The sequence below is a fragment of the Grammomys surdaster genome, unplaced genomic scaffold (genome assembly GCF_004785775.1).
Source record: "Grammomys surdaster isolate TR1022 unplaced genomic scaffold, NIH_TR_1.0 126391, whole genome shotgun sequence".
Classification (NCBI taxonomy): Eukaryota; Metazoa; Chordata; class Mammalia; order Rodentia; family Muridae; genus Grammomys; species Grammomys surdaster.
Window position 1 is genome coordinate 2140720 of NW_021621185.1, and position 16800 is coordinate 2157519.

At 48.5% G+C, this 16800-nt stretch overlaps 1 protein-coding gene across 1 annotated transcript; it reads right to left on the minus strand.

Annotated features, from left to right (window-relative positions):
* Positions 1–5078: 5078 nt before the first annotated feature.
* Positions 5079–16396, minus strand: Nr2f1 (nuclear receptor subfamily 2 group F member 1). Its single transcript, XM_028760112.1, has 3 exons — positions 14095–16396; positions 11131–11658; positions 5079–6119 (listed from the first exon to the last, which is right to left on the minus strand). The coding sequence occupies exons 1-3, from the start codon at positions 14546–14548 to the stop codon at positions 5839–5841; spliced, it is 1263 nt and encodes a 420-aa protein (XP_028615945.1). The 5' UTR covers positions 14549–16396; the 3' UTR covers positions 5079–5838.
* Between the last annotated feature and the right edge of the window lie 404 nt (positions 16397–16800).

A 16800-nucleotide genomic window follows, 5' to 3' on the forward strand; every position in this document is an offset into this window, starting at 1 on the left:
TTCTCTTTCATTTAAACCTGGACTTTGAACAAGGATGTTACATGTTTAGAGAGAAAAGCAACAACAACAAAAAATGGAATTATTAAAAGCAGACTGAAAGATGATGAAAATGCTGGTAGGCCTCTCAACACACACACACACACACACACACACACACACACACTGAAGCTCGTAACAATCACATAGAAGTTCAGGCTTCAGCTTGTACTGAGAAATCTTTTTCTCTTCCCTCTTCCAGATCTGAAGACAAAAGGAGAACGGGCCTGGTGGCGAGAGGGCTATCTCTGTTAGTTGTCAGCATAGGTCCATGGGTTAGGAATGCTAATGAGCCTCTTGGCCAGCTCAAGACTTGGTACTTGCTTTCTCACAAGATGATGCTCACACACACTGGGGTCCTGCAAGCTGGCTGACAGGCACACATACAGAGCATCCTGCCCAACCCTTGTCTCTCTCGCCTTTTTCCTCTGAGCCCAGAGATCGATCGTTGACCCCATCATTAGGCCAAAGCTTTATTTATCTGGCTGTGCAATGATATTATCAGCGTTAAATGTTATATACAGCAAATGTCTTCCTAAATCAACACAATAGGTTAGCTTCCAGAGACTAGCTTGGTCTGTCTTAAAGAAACCCCTAAATATTCATTCATTCTCTCTCTCTCTCTCTCTCTCTCTCTCTCTCTCTCTCTCTCTCTTTCTCTCTCTCTCTCTCTCTTTCTCCCCTCCGTCCCTCCCTCCCTCTTCTCTTTCCTTCTCCACAACTGGAGGTACTTTATAGTCTAGACTTGCGGATTTGACCTCCTGCTTTCAGCTGGTTAGAAGGGGCCTTAACAGTTTGCAAGACTTATAGACATCATTATTTAGCTATCACTGAGATTCCCATCAGGGGTTCTCATGTCAGCAGGATCCAACTGCCTAGATCCACTCTATTCTACATGATCCGGATTTCTCGAATTCAGATAGAACTGAAAGCAAGGGGGGGGGCGGATCCTGATGTGCAACTTTCCACCGTGTTAATTGTTTTCTTTCCTCTCAATTACATTCATAAACCTATTTTCTGCATTGCATGTTATTTCTTTGTGCTTCAAAATTGAAACCACGTGCAGCCTTTTCCCCTCAACACACACAATAAATGCATTGCCCCCTCCCCCAACCCATCACGCTACTATTTACATCTTGGTTACTGTGCGATCGGCCCCAGAAGAAAAAATTGGCCAATTGGAACCAGGTGAGGCTTTGTCAAAGTATCTCTCAAATTCAAATCTCTGGCCACAATCTCCAGAAAAGACTCCACGTTTTATTCCCTATCCTCCACCTACCTCTGTCCCTTGCTCAGTTTGTTGAAGCTTTCATGGGGAGAGTTAGCAGGGAGAACTTCCGAGGAGAAGGGCTACCCAGCAACTTTGGGTCTGATCCACCCACTGCCTACTCCACCCCTCGCTCTCCAGCCAGTTGGTGTCAGCAGTAGTCACCGCTGTTATTCTCTGGTCCAAGATCTTGGAAACAACAGAACCCGAGCCCTGAGCTGCTGGCTGCTCCCTGGGGAAAGGGTCTTCACAAGCAAAGAACTCCGCCGATAAACAAATAAACAAGCTCCGAATAGGGAGGGGGAGTCGGAAAAATGGATTCCCTGACAAGAAGAGATAATAAATGAGAGGCGCTTTCAGATAGATATCTCAGACGTGAAATTGCGCCCAGCTGGTTGTGTAAGCAAACAAATAGTTTCATGTTAGGAACTCTCAACTTGTGGCTTGATGAATAGAACACGACAGAGGTAAATGGGTCTTTAACTCATTTAGGAATACGACTCTTTGGCTTCCCAAGGAAAAAGCCCAGTGACGCCACGGACCCCCCCCCCCCAACAGAGGCCCTTTAACAAGAGTTTTATTGGTTCCCACTTCTGTCCCCCTTCCTCTCTCCACATGCTTCTTGTGATCTTCTATTTGCAGTACAATCAGGTGATCTGTTCTAAGGAACAGGGAGCTGCCCAAATATGAGTCAGACAGTGGGAAATATAAGGGCTGCCTATACAAGAACATTTTCAAAAATAAACTTTTTTTTTTGTTCACTACCCTAAAGAGCTTGTGTTGCAGCTCTCCAGCGTCCTAACAGTAAGGCTGGTCAGTGGAGCCCCAGGGACCATGCTGGAGACCTTGAGGCTCTATTAAGGAGGGGCAGGGTTCTAGAGGAGAAAGGTGAACGTGAAAGGACCCACATCTCCGTATCTTTCCGTTTTCTTTCACTCAGCCTGGTCCCAAGTTAGAAATGGTGTAAGAAGAATAGAGTGTCAAAGGTCATATCTTCTCATTCCGCCTTGTCCTATGGGCTGTAAAGGCGCCACCTGGCTTCTCTAGAGATTTCTTGGAAAGTAACTTTCAAATATTTTCAGCTAAGGTAGTTTAAACCTACTTCAACGTCACTCACGTTCTCTGGTGCCCGGTTTGGATTTAAAGAGTCGTGGTAATTTCAATTTCGAGAAAGAAGTCATTTTACAAGGGTTGCCTAAGTTTCCACTGATTCTGAGGAATCCGTGTTTTTCTACACTCTATTAGGTAGTCTCCATTTTCCCAAGTTTTGGAGGTAGGAGCTGGTATTTCTCCAGAATGACCTCAGGTCTCACACCCTGTTTCGATGGCTCCCCCTGGCGCCTAGCATGAAAGTAGCTCAATGTCGTACGCCCTCCAGCTGGCCACCCAGGCAGAAAAGGTTTCCACCTGGTCCACCTAAGCCTTTTGTTCATAAGAAGATCGTAACTTAGATAATTTGGGTACTCTGGAGCCGGTTCTCAGCACCGAAAGCCCCGAAGTCGCTGGCCTGATCCTTTATGCACCCACAAAAGCCAGCCAGAAAGCCTAGGATGCTTCCCTGGTGTGTGTGTGTGTGTGTGTGTGTGTGTGTGTGCTTCTCCGGTTGTTAGTAGGCTTCACCAACAGTTTAGGGGCTGCACTCTTGGTTCCTCAACATTTCCTCAGGGTGATCGGATTTGTGTGTGAGTGTGTGTGGTTTCTGTGCCCTGTGCTCTGAAATGGAATGTCGGCAGGTTCAAGCAGCTTAGAGTGGGTGCACACTGACCTGCCCCCTGAGTCGCGTGATGTCCTAGTCTATCTTAGTAAGGAGACCTAGATCTCTGATTCTAGAAACACAAATTTCCCTCGGTGCATATTGAAGGTAGTGGGGGGGGGGGGAGAATACTGCCCCGGGAATCCCCAAACAGGTCAGTGGGCAACTCTCCCTGCCTCCTCTTTCACACTCAGCTCTGGGTTTCTTGGCAGCTGGAAGTGCCTCTGGAGAGGCCTGCTTATTTTCACATTTGAATTGGCTGGGAGGTTGGGCCTAGCATTACAAAAGTCTCTGGGATTCTCCGATCACAAGCACTCTCCAGACCACAGGCAGCAAAAGTCAAATGACCCCTTACACCCCTGGACACCTGAGGAAGTACGCGGACTCACACTGTTCACCCTTTTCTACACTTGGCAGCCTGGGCTTGGGCCTCCATATTGAAATTAATTGAAACATACATTTCAGAACTACGAAAAATGTTTATCTGTTTTCATCAGAGGGATCACACTGTAATGAATATATTTTCATCTCATTTCCAGAAGGCAGGAAAGATCGGTGAACTCTCCTGGCAGCTCGGCTCCCCTCCCCCTCCGAGCCCTAGCAGCAGCCCACCCTTGAACTCACTCACACTCTGCCACTGGCCAGTACAAGAGAATTCCCAATTCTTCCTAGGAGGCCCCTGTGTTAAACACGACTACTTCTCTGTCTCCTCTGCCTCCAGTCTCTAGACTGTAGGAAAGTGAATTAAGGCTCAGTCTCCCTAGGTGCATAGTTTAGCTAGTCCCCTAGTGGCCTGGTTGGAAGATCATGGACCTACAGAGGCATCCCACACCATAGATACCTTGCCTACTCAGATTACTCAAAATGTCAAGCAGGTGGGGCTTGCTTAAGAATTTTGGGAACCTGGAAACTTTCAAACAGCGAAGTGAAAACTCAAGATTATGGATGGTTCCTAAGAGTGAGCTCTTCCCTTGTCTACTCCTGTCTGGGGCCAGGGGCTGGGGATGCCTGTGTAAGAGGGGTTGTATTTTTAAAGATCTGGCTTTATTGATATGTCAAGGAAGAGCTCCCTTGGCAGTATGTGTTTTCACAGCTATGGCTCAGAGTCCATAAGACATTCATACTGTACTTGTCGCAGAGGGTGCCCTTCACCTCAACGCATGCTCAGCTAGATGCCTCAGAGAGAGGTGTCTGTCTGCCAAGGGCCCTTAGGGCCCACATGGCATTTCAGGGAAGAACCCAGTCCAGGTTAGCCTTTTGACATCTAGTTCTAGTTTCTGAGTTCAGCTTCTAAGTACCATAAAGAGTGTGTTGGGAGGCCCTTCTGTTCATCCCCCACCCTTAGAGCTCCAGTCCTACTGGGAAGTCCCTTGACAAGAGCCTGAGAGAAGGACAAACCAACCACAGGTGGGTAGATATCCACGGATGCAGAAGAGAAGCAAAGTCAAAATTCTTGGTGCTGATGTCTCAGTTCTTGCCCAGAAGCAGGAAGAAGCAAGACCTGGCGCTGATAGCCAGTGGCTGCCCAGTCCATCCAGACTCAAAAGCTGTGAGTTGCCCTACTCACCCCGCTCCACAAAAGCCTGCCACGAAACCTTTGCAAACCCTTTCCAGCTCAAAAATGTTCCCACTGCAGTTAGAGTCTAGGTGAGCTGACACTGGGTCACTGTAACAAGCGGTGAGGCCCATGTGCCTGGAAATTGTGCTTCAAAGACAACCCAGCCTCCCCCACTCCCGCCTCTGACTCAGGGCTGTCCTCAGAGAGAAATTAAAAAGACTTCTGTCTGCCAGCAAGACCCAGCCTTCCCCTCCTACCCCATCATGCACACACGCAGCCTGGCCTTTCCTTCAGCTTTACAAAAGTGATGCGGTGGCTGGCCTAAGAAACATGCAGCCAACTTAGACCTTAAAAGTCTCCTCTCCCTTTCAACAACCCGGATCCTAACAACACTCAGCCACCTACAAATTGCCCAGGAGCTTCTCTTGCTCTGAGGGTACAGTCCAAGCAACCAGACACATGGGTTTTGCTAAATTCTTTTATTTTTGTTTAAATTTTCACTTCAATTTTAATTCTTGAAGAACAGCCTCAACAACATATATCGCACTCATTATAAGAAGCAAAGGGTTATATCAAAAATTATTAGTATAGAATCACAGGAAATCTGGTTTGGAACCAGAAAAAAATACAAAACAGATATAGATACATAGACACAGGACAATTTTTTTTATAATTATTTGGAAAATGTTATTTCCCCTAATTCTTGTTCATTTTTTTGTTTATGCGCATACGATGTTTAAATTTTACAAAAAATGAAAATAAAGACTAGTATTTTACAAAATGAATAACAATGTTCAGTATGTGTTTCTACATAGGATTCAGTCCACTTCCATATGAGTAGTTTTCTGTACAGAATATATCCACATCCATCCACAATAAATCCTGGAGGTCTCCATCGGAGTCCTTCTATTTTATTAAATTTCTCATGGTCCTCTCTTCCAAATCTTTTTTTTTTCATTTTCTCACCAGACACGAGATTCTTTTTTCTTTCCTTTCCAATGTACTTACAGATCAGATCCTAAATGAGTCTCTTTTTCTCCTGGTTTGCAGCTCAGGTTGCATTCCTGCAGAGTGGGCTGCTTCTGTCCCCAGCCCTCCTCCCCTCTGCCTGGCCTGCTTGGTCATCATACCAGCATCCCCAAAGGCTTTTGAGTCCTTGGTCAGGGAGAGTCCTCTTAGTCTCTAGGGAGTCAGGGGCAGGGGCAGGTGGGAAACACCCAAGGTCTAGGAGCATTGGATGGACATGTAAGGCCAGTTGAAACTGCTCCCTGACAGCAACATATCTCGAATGAGAGTTTCGATGGGGGTTTTACCTACCAAACGGACGAAGAAGAGCTGTTCGATGACAGAGGAGGACACTGTGCGAAGAGAGGGTAATCGCAGCAGCAGTTTGCCAAAGCGGCTGGGCTGGTTGGGGTACTGGCTCCTCACATACTCCTCCAGTGCACACTGCGATTTCTCCTGCAGGCTTTCGATGTGGGCAGCATCCGACAGGCCACAAGCATCTGCCAGAGCAGCCACAGGAGGGAGAGATAGGGAAAGGGGACAGACTGTTAGGTGAGTGAGCAGTAACGGCATACAAACCATTAATGTTTTGAGGAGAAAAGGAAAAAGAAATAGAAGAAAAGGAAAAGAACCCCTTCCCTCCATGCCTCTTTGCCATCCTCTTTCCAATCCCCTACACAAATAACAGTAAACCCAAGCCTCACCATGCCTGGGAGAACAGGAGAGGGGCGCACATGCACACAGAGGTACAACCTGGCCATAGCTTTGATTCCCCCTTTTCACCTTTGGATTAAATAATACATGATGGTGAATCCATGTTTGCTGTGTATTGCAATCTGTTCTCTCCTGCAGGGGAGCATATTTCTGACTGTCCTCATTAAAAGAAAAGCATTTGCCCCTCTCCCTCCTGATTTTGGGGTACTTAGAACCCCTGAAAAGTATACAGCCTTGGAAACAGTTTTTAAAGGCTTCTTGGAAAGAAGCCCAATCCCAAATGACCCCAACCAGCAAGCTCAAGGAAAACCTAGATTGTGAAGTGAATCCACATGATGGGGGTAAAGGATCACAAGCTAGCAGAATGGAGAATCAGATCAAGCCTGGGCTATACCAATATAGGATTTGAGATCAACTATATATGCAGGGCAGAGTCCTGCAACAAATCCTCAGTGAGAGTGGACACTTCTATCTTCCTTAGATCAAGTAATTGAAAATTGGCCACTGTAAGCTGTATAATAAGCAGGAGGAATATGGTTCAGTTACTCCAGGCTGCAGAAAAGAAACATCTTCAGTGATCAGACACAAAGCTAGGCTAGAGGCAGCTGATGCTTCTGTCTCAGAACTGGGGTGTATGCAATTAGGAGGTGTGTGTGTGTGTGTGTGTGTGTGTGTGTGTGTGGTTTCCTATAGCAGGGACCAAGGGAGAAGTGGACAAGGCACTTTATACAATGATGGCAACTGAAAACCCTGTGGTTATTTCAAACCGACCGAAGCTCTTTTGGGTCATCTAAAAATATTTCAAGACAGCAGGTTATCCTACATCCACTAACCAGAGCCAAGCAAAGGGAGAGGAGCATGGAATCAGAGAGACAGCGGCTCTTCCCCCTCGTTCCCTATGTTATTTCTTAATACAAATAAGACTTATTTTAAAAACAGGAAAAATCACAGAGGAGCCCTTAGCCAGTCAGGAGGTTGGCTGGAGATCAAGGACAGCATTTGCTAATATATAGATCTGGGGAGGAATTTGTGTATGACAACACCTGTAACAGAACACTGTATAATGGGGAAGCGTGACCCTAAGAAAACAACAAATTATTCAAAGCAAAATCCATGTCTGCTGTTTCCATGTTGTGTATCGGTTCAAGAACTAGGGTTCACAAAGCACTCTGCCACCTTCATCTACAAGGGTATGGCCTCAAGCAAATATTTAAATAAAACTTGTGATAATTCAAGAACTTCTGAGGCAAGTCTCCTTTGACCTAAGGTCCAGACTGGGTTCCTCTCAGATGTCTAATTACTCCATCCAGCTGGTGCAGTGCATCCATACTAGTTTGAGTTGAGACGCCAGGGAGATTATTATGGCCAGCAAGGCCAGGACAGAACACCTTGAGGCTTTAGTGCATAGAGAGGGGACTCTCAGGTCAGCCCTTGGGTCTGCTTTCTAGCATAGCCTTATTTAATGGCCATCACACAGACTTATGTGTGATGTATTTACATATATCTTGCGCTGCATACATTTTCTGTCCCTCACACCATGGGATAGTCTCAGCCACAGACAACACAATATGAGAAAGACCCATTGATATGCCAACAGATTTTCCCTTAAATATCTTTATGACATCTCCTTAAATCAGTAAAACATTAGGGTCCCTGGAGTACAGTCACTTTCTCATTCCCTAAGCACCTCCAAGGAGAAGCCAAGACAGGTACACTTGGGTCTTACACTGGCTGCTCTCAGGTCCTTCCACCTTTGAAATGGAATGCCTGGGGCTGAGGCTGCCTGTCAGATACCAGTGGGCTCTACCCCATGGTCTTTATCATCCCAGTCACCTATCCCCATGGCCTTTATCATTGTAAGTCCTAGTTCAGTCTACCTTCACACACTGCATAATCATTCAACCGTGCAGCAGGATTCTCCAGTCTGCAGACAGACAGGATGAGTGTTTGAATCAATTGGTGGGTTGTGATGGTAAAGAGAGGTGAGTGAAGGCTGTAATTCAGTACATATTTGCCCCCGTGAATCCAGATAAGAAAAGGAAACAAAACATACAAAACCCATGTCTAACTTTTTATATGGTATTGTCAATGTGGGAGCCTTTATTATTTCTTCTATAGTATAAGGAAAAGAAATTATGTAAATAAATAACCGTTACTGCTCAGGCCCTCCCGGCTTAGCCTTCGTAGTTCAGAGAGTGTATTCATGTTGTGCACTCAGAAGAGTTTAGTGTTCAGGAAATCTAGCTGTAATCAGCTGCCATAACTAGAAATCAAAGTTACTATTGTGCAGAAAATGGATTTATTGTATTTATGTTAACTAGATGGCTCTTTTCAGAGCCAGTCTCATTTATTTGAAGGAATATTTAGGTGTATGAATTAAAGAATTTTTTTCAAAGTAAGTTCAGGTCATGACCTAGTCTCTGGATGCTGTCCAGAATATTAAGGATTAAACACACCATCCGGAGGCCAAATGTGAAAACCACCACGGGGAACCCTCATGCCAGCTTCAAATACTTAGCCAGGGCAAGCCATATTGGACAATATGTCTAAAACTGTCTTTTCCATCCTTCAAAGTTTGCTTAAAAGTTGGATGACTTAGGGAAGGCTTCCCACGAATTCCCTTCTTCCCATGAATTCCCTTCTGGCTAGCAATCAAAACAAATTTAGTCAAAAGTGGAAATGTGCTGTATGAAAGGGGGTGGGTGAAGGGGGGTGAATTACTACTGACAGGTCTATTTCCATTTTCAGATATTCTGCCTGCGATTTTCCAACAAAATAATGTTATTGTTCATGTCTCAGCATCCCTTGCACCTTGAAGAATTGGTTCAAAAAATTCCTTTGGAAAACTTTTTTTTTTTTTTAAATGAAGGGACTTTTCACAGAAATGTTTTAGGATGGAAAGTTTAAAAGTGAAACGTGCATCTAGGGGCATAAGGAAAAGAGAAAGACCTTTGCTGAGAAAACCTCTGTCCAGCTCCACACCACACACTTCTGCTTTAAGACACTTCACTGGGTGGGATTTTACAACCCTAGCTTCTCCATGCTGGCTCCCTTCCTGATGGATTTGGCTAAAGGGATGGGTAGGAGAGCGCCAGCCAGTCCTGGGCCTGCCAGAGTCAAAGGATCTTGCACACTGCTTCCCAGGCTCTTTGTCACTTTTGAAAAACACATTCCCATCAAGAAGACTTATTAAGATAAAATGCATTCAAAGCCCGAGGAAGCTATTCAGTAAATCTTCCATTTGTTTTAAGTTTTGCACTTTATCCCCCTTGCAAAGAGTGACTCCCTCTCACACTAGCAGACCTGCATTTGCACTGAAAGTAAAAGGGTGGGGGGGGGGCAAGTTCAAGGCCCTGGCCACCTTGCATACAAATGAGCTGCTCTTGTCTAAATAAATTATCCACTGTTCAGATCGATATTAATACCACATTTGCTACCTTATAATATTGTGCAAATTTTAGAGTTATTTTAGTACAATGTAAATATGATTCTCCATGCACGGAAATCGAGAAATCTTGATAGATTATCCCATTGCTTACTGTTCAAGAAGGCCTTGGGAAAAAGAGTTTTACCATCTCTTCTCAAGAATGGTTTTAATTCGGCTTTTGGCGGGCCTGGTTCTAGGATAGATTTATTAAAATGGTTTATTTGTTCTCCTAATCGAGGAGTTAAAAACAATAGTGTCAATAACGGTGGTAAAAATGAAGCTAACCTTACTTACAGTGGGCAGAGCCCAAGACCCATTTAAGCAGCTTTGCCCAAGCAGAGTTCTTTCTGGCTTTGTTTGTATTTCCCGGTACCTGCTGTCCCTGGTGTGTATATATTTCCCTCTTGTAGGTTCCAATAATAAAAAGCGGATAGTGTTCTCACAGGCTTAGACCAGAGCCCTTCAAAGGCAACGTTAATGCACTTTCCTGGAAGTTAATTTGAACCATCTATCATAAGAGAGATTGTTAACATGCATGCTACCACCGCCTACCCTTAATTTGATATTTTTCAGGCATCCTTTTAAATTTCCAGTGTTTGTGTGTTTGCATAGCTATGAAATTTATCTCCCGGCCCAGAGTTCTCTCATGCTTTCGGGTTTTACAGTATTGCTTTTGTTTTTTATCTTTCTTGTTTAGATCGAATCCATCTTTTACGACCCTCAATAACCTCAGGAACTGCAAACATGAATGGTTTCCGATAAGGGAAAATCAGGCAGCAATAAAGCGGGATTATTTATGATTTATTTGTGCGTATTCTTCTCTTTCCGCCTCTGTCTGTGTCTCTCTGTCGGAAAACTCATTCAAGGAAGAGTGCTACACAGACTAAGAAGCCACCTTCCCACGTTCTCGTCTTCCTTCCCTATCGTTCCTCCCCCAGAAATACTGAGCTCTTGTACACACACACACACACACACACACACACACACACACACAGCCACGCACAAGCACACACGCACACACAGATAGCTCACATACAGGAGCTAGACGATCCACAGTGCCCTGCCTCCCCAGACACACAGTCGCCTCACTCTCTCCGGGCTCGCTGGGTCCAGGCCATCCACAAGGCCAGGCCGCCGGCCTCACCCGAGCCTCCTCCGCTCCAGCACCGCTACGTTTCCAAGATGGCAGCAGCGCGGCCGGCGACATCCGCGTACCCGGGCTGCAGACCCTGAGCAGGCCCAAGGTGGCTCGAGCGGCCGGCCTCACAGCGACAGCGGCAGCGCGGGAGCTGCAGGAAGCCAGGCACCCGCTGCACGATGCCCGCGCCAGCTCCCCGCACAGCCTGCCCTCCCCGCGACCGCATTCTCACCTGACGTGAACAGCACGATGGCTTTGAGGCAGCTGTACTCCGCAGAGTCGACGTGCAGCGCCTTGAGCTTCTCCACCTGTTCCTGAAAGATGCGGATGTGGTCCATGAAGGCCACGACGCGGTCCGCAGACATGGGCGAGGCGTGCAGGCCGGCTGCGGCCAGCAGCGGCGCAACGTGCAGGGGCATGGAGCACTGGGCCGCGTTGAGCACGAACAGCTCGCTCCAGGTGAGGCGTAGCAGAGACACCTGGTCGGTGATCTGCAGATCCGGGAAGAACGGGATGTTGCGGGCCCACTCGACGGCGCTGAAGAGGAGGCGGGCGGCCAGCTCGCAGATGTTCTCGATGCCCATGATGTTGTTGGGCTGCATGCACTGGCTGCCATAACGCGACGTGGGGTAGGGTTCTGCACGCAGCAGCAGCGAGATGTAGCCAGACAGGTAGCAGTGGCCATTGAGGGGATCCCCGTTTGTGAGTGCGTACTGGCCTGGATTGGGCTGGGTTGGAGGCATTCTTCCTCGCTGAACCGCTGATAAAAAGAAAGAGAGAAAAGAGGCAATGTGCATCCAGGGGGGCTTGTGAACATCGCCGAGCCACAGCGCGCACCCAACGCAATGTAGTTCTTTCCTGCAGCCACTCGCTCCCGAAGCATCTTCTGCTGGTTCTTACTCACAGATCACACTGCCAGGAGATCTGGGGTGAACTCATCTACCTTCACCGGCTCCATATGTCTATCCATAGTCTGCAACCCTGGCTATTTCAGCCAGGGAAGAACCAGGCCTGACTGCAAGGCCCCTAGCTCAGGATGGCTAAGAAAATACCACCCAAACTCCCAGCTACTAAGAAGCAACACAGAGATAAATGAAACCCCATTTATCCTTCCAGAATGATATGAATCAAAGTTTTTTTTTTTAAGTGAAATCTGAGAAAGGGTGTGGTACCAGCCACAAACCTTAGAGCACTCCTCACTTGCAAACAAGCAGCAAGTGTATAAAATATTCCCACAATCTCTAAAGTGCTACAGAATAATCTTTAAAAGAGATACAAGTTACATATCTTACTGACCACTTACAAGTTTGGACCACAAGCAAGCAATCACACACCTCCTCCCGTCTTCCCTCCTCCTGATTGCCCCATACAAAGTTCTCACTATTAAAAGTAACAGAAAATTTAAAAATTTCAAGAAAAAGTTGAACTTACAGTAGCCAAACATTATTGAAAAAAGTAGAAACTCTAATTAATGTCTGTCCTGTTCGATGCCACTGCAACCTGAAGCCAGCTTTGCCCAGTGAATGCACGAGCTTGCAACTGCAAAAACACTGGATTCATTAACCATCTGAATGCAAAACGTAAGCATGCTTTGAGTTCTTAAAGCTGACCAAAGAGTTTTTTTTTTTTATGTGTATGTTTTACTTCAACAGTGCCAGCATTTTCAATTGCCATGTAAACAAAGACAACTCTAGGGAAAGTTAGGGCTACTGAACTGCCACCCCACAACAAATTAGTAGATATAGGTCCCTGTCCACAGGACTGGCCTATCTCAGGCTCTGCACTAGTTTCTTTGGTTCTAATTCCAACAAGAGTTCCAGTGCAGTTTATGCTCTTGAAACACAATGGTTAGAATACTTTTTCTAATTATAGTTTTGAACTTGGCAGTTATTTTTCAATTAAATGAGAGCACAATTCAAAGTTTTTTTTTTGTTGTTGTTGTTTTTTTTTTTTAGATGCCTGAAGAATCTCCCTGGAGCTAGAAATGAAGTCATCATATTTGCTTTCTCCTTGAGATCTGAAGGAATTCAATTTCTTTTCTTGTGGCATATAAAATATAATTTTGAAGTCAATTACAAGAAGAAGTAATTTACATTCTTCGAAATTGACTGGTTCACTAATTTGACTCTAAGATCTCTTTAATGATTGTCAGGAGATAAACTTTAACTATAAACCGCTAAATATATTTGTAAGGAAAGTGCTCCATCTCATGCCACATGAACATGAAGCATAACCAAATTCAACATCAAAAGTTGTGTTTAATAAAAAAACAAATCCCACACATCGATTAAATGATGCAGAAGCTCATGCCAGCTGCAGCCAAATCAGAAGGATCGGTAAATGCCGTTGTAAATTGTAATTTGTATGCAGTATTTAAGCAGACGGTGGAGTTTGATGAAGAAATAAAACGAGTATCAAGCTTTAAAAAATGACACTACTATGAAAGCAGGGTTCAGTCACAAACTTTCCTTTCAAAGTATAGGGGTGAAAACAAGGCCACAGCTCGGGAGGAGGCGGCCCTAGATCCCTGAAGAGGAGAGGGAGCCAGTGAACAGGCCAGAAGCGCCCCCCCCTTCCTCCCTAATTAGACCTACAAGTGCAATAAATCTCACTCTTCTTTTTCCAAGCTAAGCTTCCTAAAGGATGGTGGCAGCAATGAATCTATGGTTTAGAATCCTCCAGCCCCAGTCCTCTCCCACTATAAATAAAAGGTACGACGAGGCGGAGGAGAAAATGGAATGGGAAAAAGAAAACAAAAACAAAAAAACCAAAAAACAAAAACACACACACAGAGAAACGGTTTTCTGAGGAAAACCAGCACCCCTCCCAAGTTCATGCCAGTACAGCCCCAAGCATCCTCACACACAAGCGGGAGCGAGACACACACGGAGCACATCCAACAGAGGAAGGGAGGGATTTTTAAGCCACAGCTCACGATCCCAGGGACACAATCTTGAGCAGGCAGCGGGCGGGGTGGAGGAGCCGGGGAGAGGAGCGCAGGCCGGGAGGGGGAGGCAGCGGCAGCGGGGGGGGGGGGGGGGGCACGCGGGGGGAGGAAAGCAGCAAGGATTGGGAAGCCCGGACCGGCTGGGACCACAGGAGCCCCATCCCTCCAGCCACAGGCACCCAGGCGAGAGAGAAAGAAAGCAGGGAGGCGGGCGAAGCGCAGGGAGAGAAGCAGAGAAGAAATATTCACCTTCCCGCCTCATGCCCACTTTGAGACACTTCTTGAGGCGGCAGTATTGGCACTGGTTGCGGTGGTGCTGGTCGATGGGACAGTTCCTGTTGGCACGGCATGTGTAAGTTAAGTTCCTGCGGACGCTCCTCTTGAAGAAACTTTTGCAGCCTTCGCAGGTGAATTGGCCGTAGTGCTTGCCGCTCGACTTGTCCCCGCACACCACGCACTCGATGTGCTGCTGGCTCTGGCCCGAACCGGGCGGGCCCTGGCCCTTGTCCCCCGCCGTGCCGGGGGTGGCGGGCGCTCCGGGCTGGCCCGGGGTCTGCGGCGTGTGCGGCGCGCCGGAGCCCGCCTGCTGCTGCTCGCCGCCGCCGCCGCCGCGGGCTGCCTGCGCTGCGGGGTTGGGACCGCCGGGGTTGCCCCCGGCCACGTCGTCCTGCGGATCTCGCCAGCTGCTAACTACCATTGCCATATCTTTGGGCCCGGGGAGCGCTGGGGGGAGCCGAGCTGCTCGCCGAGGGCCGCGGGGCGCGCGGGCGCGCTGGGAGGGGAAGGGGAAGGGGAAGGGGGGAGGGGGAGGGGGCGGGGGGCCCACCGGGCGCCCCGGGGTCGCCGGAGCCGAGCCCGAGCCGGGCACCGGCCTCTGCCTGCGCCGCCGCCGCCGCCGCCGCCGTTACTGCCTCGGCCGCCCCGCTGCTGCTGCGCGCCCGCCCGCCCTGCTGGCGTTTTGTTGTGGTTCCTGCTGTTTTCTTTCTCTCTTTTTGCAGCCCCCCCAGGCTCTCAGGCTCCCCCCCCAACACCCCTGTTCCCCTCGCCCGCTCCCCCCGCGCTCCGTTCCTGGGGGGGCCGCGCTCTCTCTCCCCCCTCCCCACCCCCCGGCGAGCGAGCTCCCTTCTCTCGCTTTTTTCTTCTTCCCCAAGTTGCAAAATCAGAAATGGCACAGGCGGCAGCCGGGAGCGGCGCGGGGCGCAGCGCCGGGGGCGGCGGGCATGGGCCACGGCGCGCGCACACACTCGCCCTCCGCCTCGCCCGCACCCCCGCGCACACACACTCGCACACACACTCGCTCACCCGCGCCGGGCGCCCGCCCGCCCGCCCGCCCGCCCGCCCGACCGCCGGCCGCTGGGGCTACGCGCAGCGCGCGGGCTGAGCCGACATAGAGGAAGCGGCGAGGGCGGCGGCGGCGGCGGAGGAGGAGGTCGCGGCTGCAGGCGCCGCTGGAGGAGCAGCCTCGGCCGCCGCTGCGAGCGCCGCTGGAAGAGCCGGGGCCCGGGCGGGAGTCCGAGCCGGAGTCGGGGCCGCAGCCCGAGCGAGAACCGAGGCCGAGGCTGCCCGCGTCGCCGCTGCTGTCCCGGCGGGAGCCCTCGCCCGGATTCAAGAGTGTGGGGAGCTGGGAGAGTCGATCAGGATGCGGGGCGAAGCTGCTGGCGACGATCAGGGCGCTCGGGTGTCGGGGGGCCAGGTCCAGGGCCGGACGCAGCCAGCCATTCAGGAAGGCAGAGCTGGAGAGCGGGAGGCAGCCGGCGAGGAAGATCACACACTTTGCTCTTTTTGTTGTGCGGGTGGCGCCGGGTTCTCTCTGCCTTCTTCTTTCGGGAGGTGACGGAAGGGGGAGAAAAATACGAGATAATTCACGCCAGCGACGAATTCACAGCGAAATAGGAAAAAATAAAAATCAGAAGAAAATTCTTGAGAAAAAAAGGAAAAAGAGAAAGCGAGAGAGACATCCAAAGTAGGTCGAATAAATAATCCTCTTCTTTTCCTCTTTCTTGCTTCTTCTGCTTCTTCTGCTATAACACACAGAGCTAGTTAAAAACCCTGGAGAGCGCCCAAAAATGTGCTTTTTTTAGTATTTTAAATAAGTGCTCTTCAGCCGGGAACCAACACCCTCCCTCCAAAAAAAATCATATATATATATATAAAATAACGATAAGAAGAATACCGAGGGGGTGCCTCCTCCTCCTTTTTTTTTTAAGTTTAGTCTTCTCTCTTCTACAGGAAAGGAGTGAAAGAGAAAAGGAGGAGGGAGAGAAAGAGGAAGGGCGACAACTAGTAGGATATGTAAGAAAAAGAAAGGGGAGAGATAGGGCAATAGGAGGTGGGTGAGAGAAAAGAGAGGAGGGAGAGGGGCGAAAGAGAAGAGAGGTGAGGAGAGAGGAGAGAAGAGGAGAGGAAAAGAGAGGAGAGGAGGGGAGAGAAGAGGAGAGGAGAGGAGAGGAGAGGAGAGGAGAGGGACCAAAAAATTGAATGCGTTTAAACGGGAGGACACTCAGAGCAATGTTTCCGAAAGGGGGATCTGCGCGAATGTCTGTATATAGTGAACTTTGACACTACTATTGAAACTGACACGTTTCTATGGAGATCGCTGCCTTATATGGAGCTCGTGTCAAGGAGCCAAGAGAAGGGCTGCTGGCAACTGATAATCAAAGGCGACTGACTGGTCAGAGCCCTGAATGGGGGGGAGAGAAAATGGGAGGCTAAGGTTAGCCAAGCCTCCTGCACGCCATTGGTTGGAAAGTCCTTTTCCCCTCCCCCAGCTACCTACAGTCTGGGTTGTCGACGGGAGGAGGAGAGAAAGTGAGGGAGGGGGTGTGCTTCTGACAAGCGTAATTTACATTGAGATCGCCCTGCGCTGCTATTTACTCTGAGACCTGATTAGTATGGGTCGTGTATGGTCACACACACACACACACACACACACACACACACACACACACACACACA

What these genes read in the sequence shown, in the direction of transcription:
- Nr2f1 (XM_028760112.1), bottom strand. Translation starts at nt 14,548, where the DNA reads ATGGCAATGGTAGTTAGCAGCTGGCGAGATCCGCAGGACGACGTGGCC. An exon ending in AGTGGGCATGAGGCGGGAAG is followed by an intron (nt 11,659 to 14,094) that starts GTGAATATTTCT and finishes TCTTTTTATCAG; the next exon opens with CGGTTCAGCGAGGAAGAATG. An exon ending in CATCGTGCTGTTCACGTCAG is followed by an intron (nt 6,120 to 11,130) that starts GTGAGAATGCGG and finishes CTGCTCTGGCAG; the next exon opens with ATGCTTGTGGCCTGTCGGAT.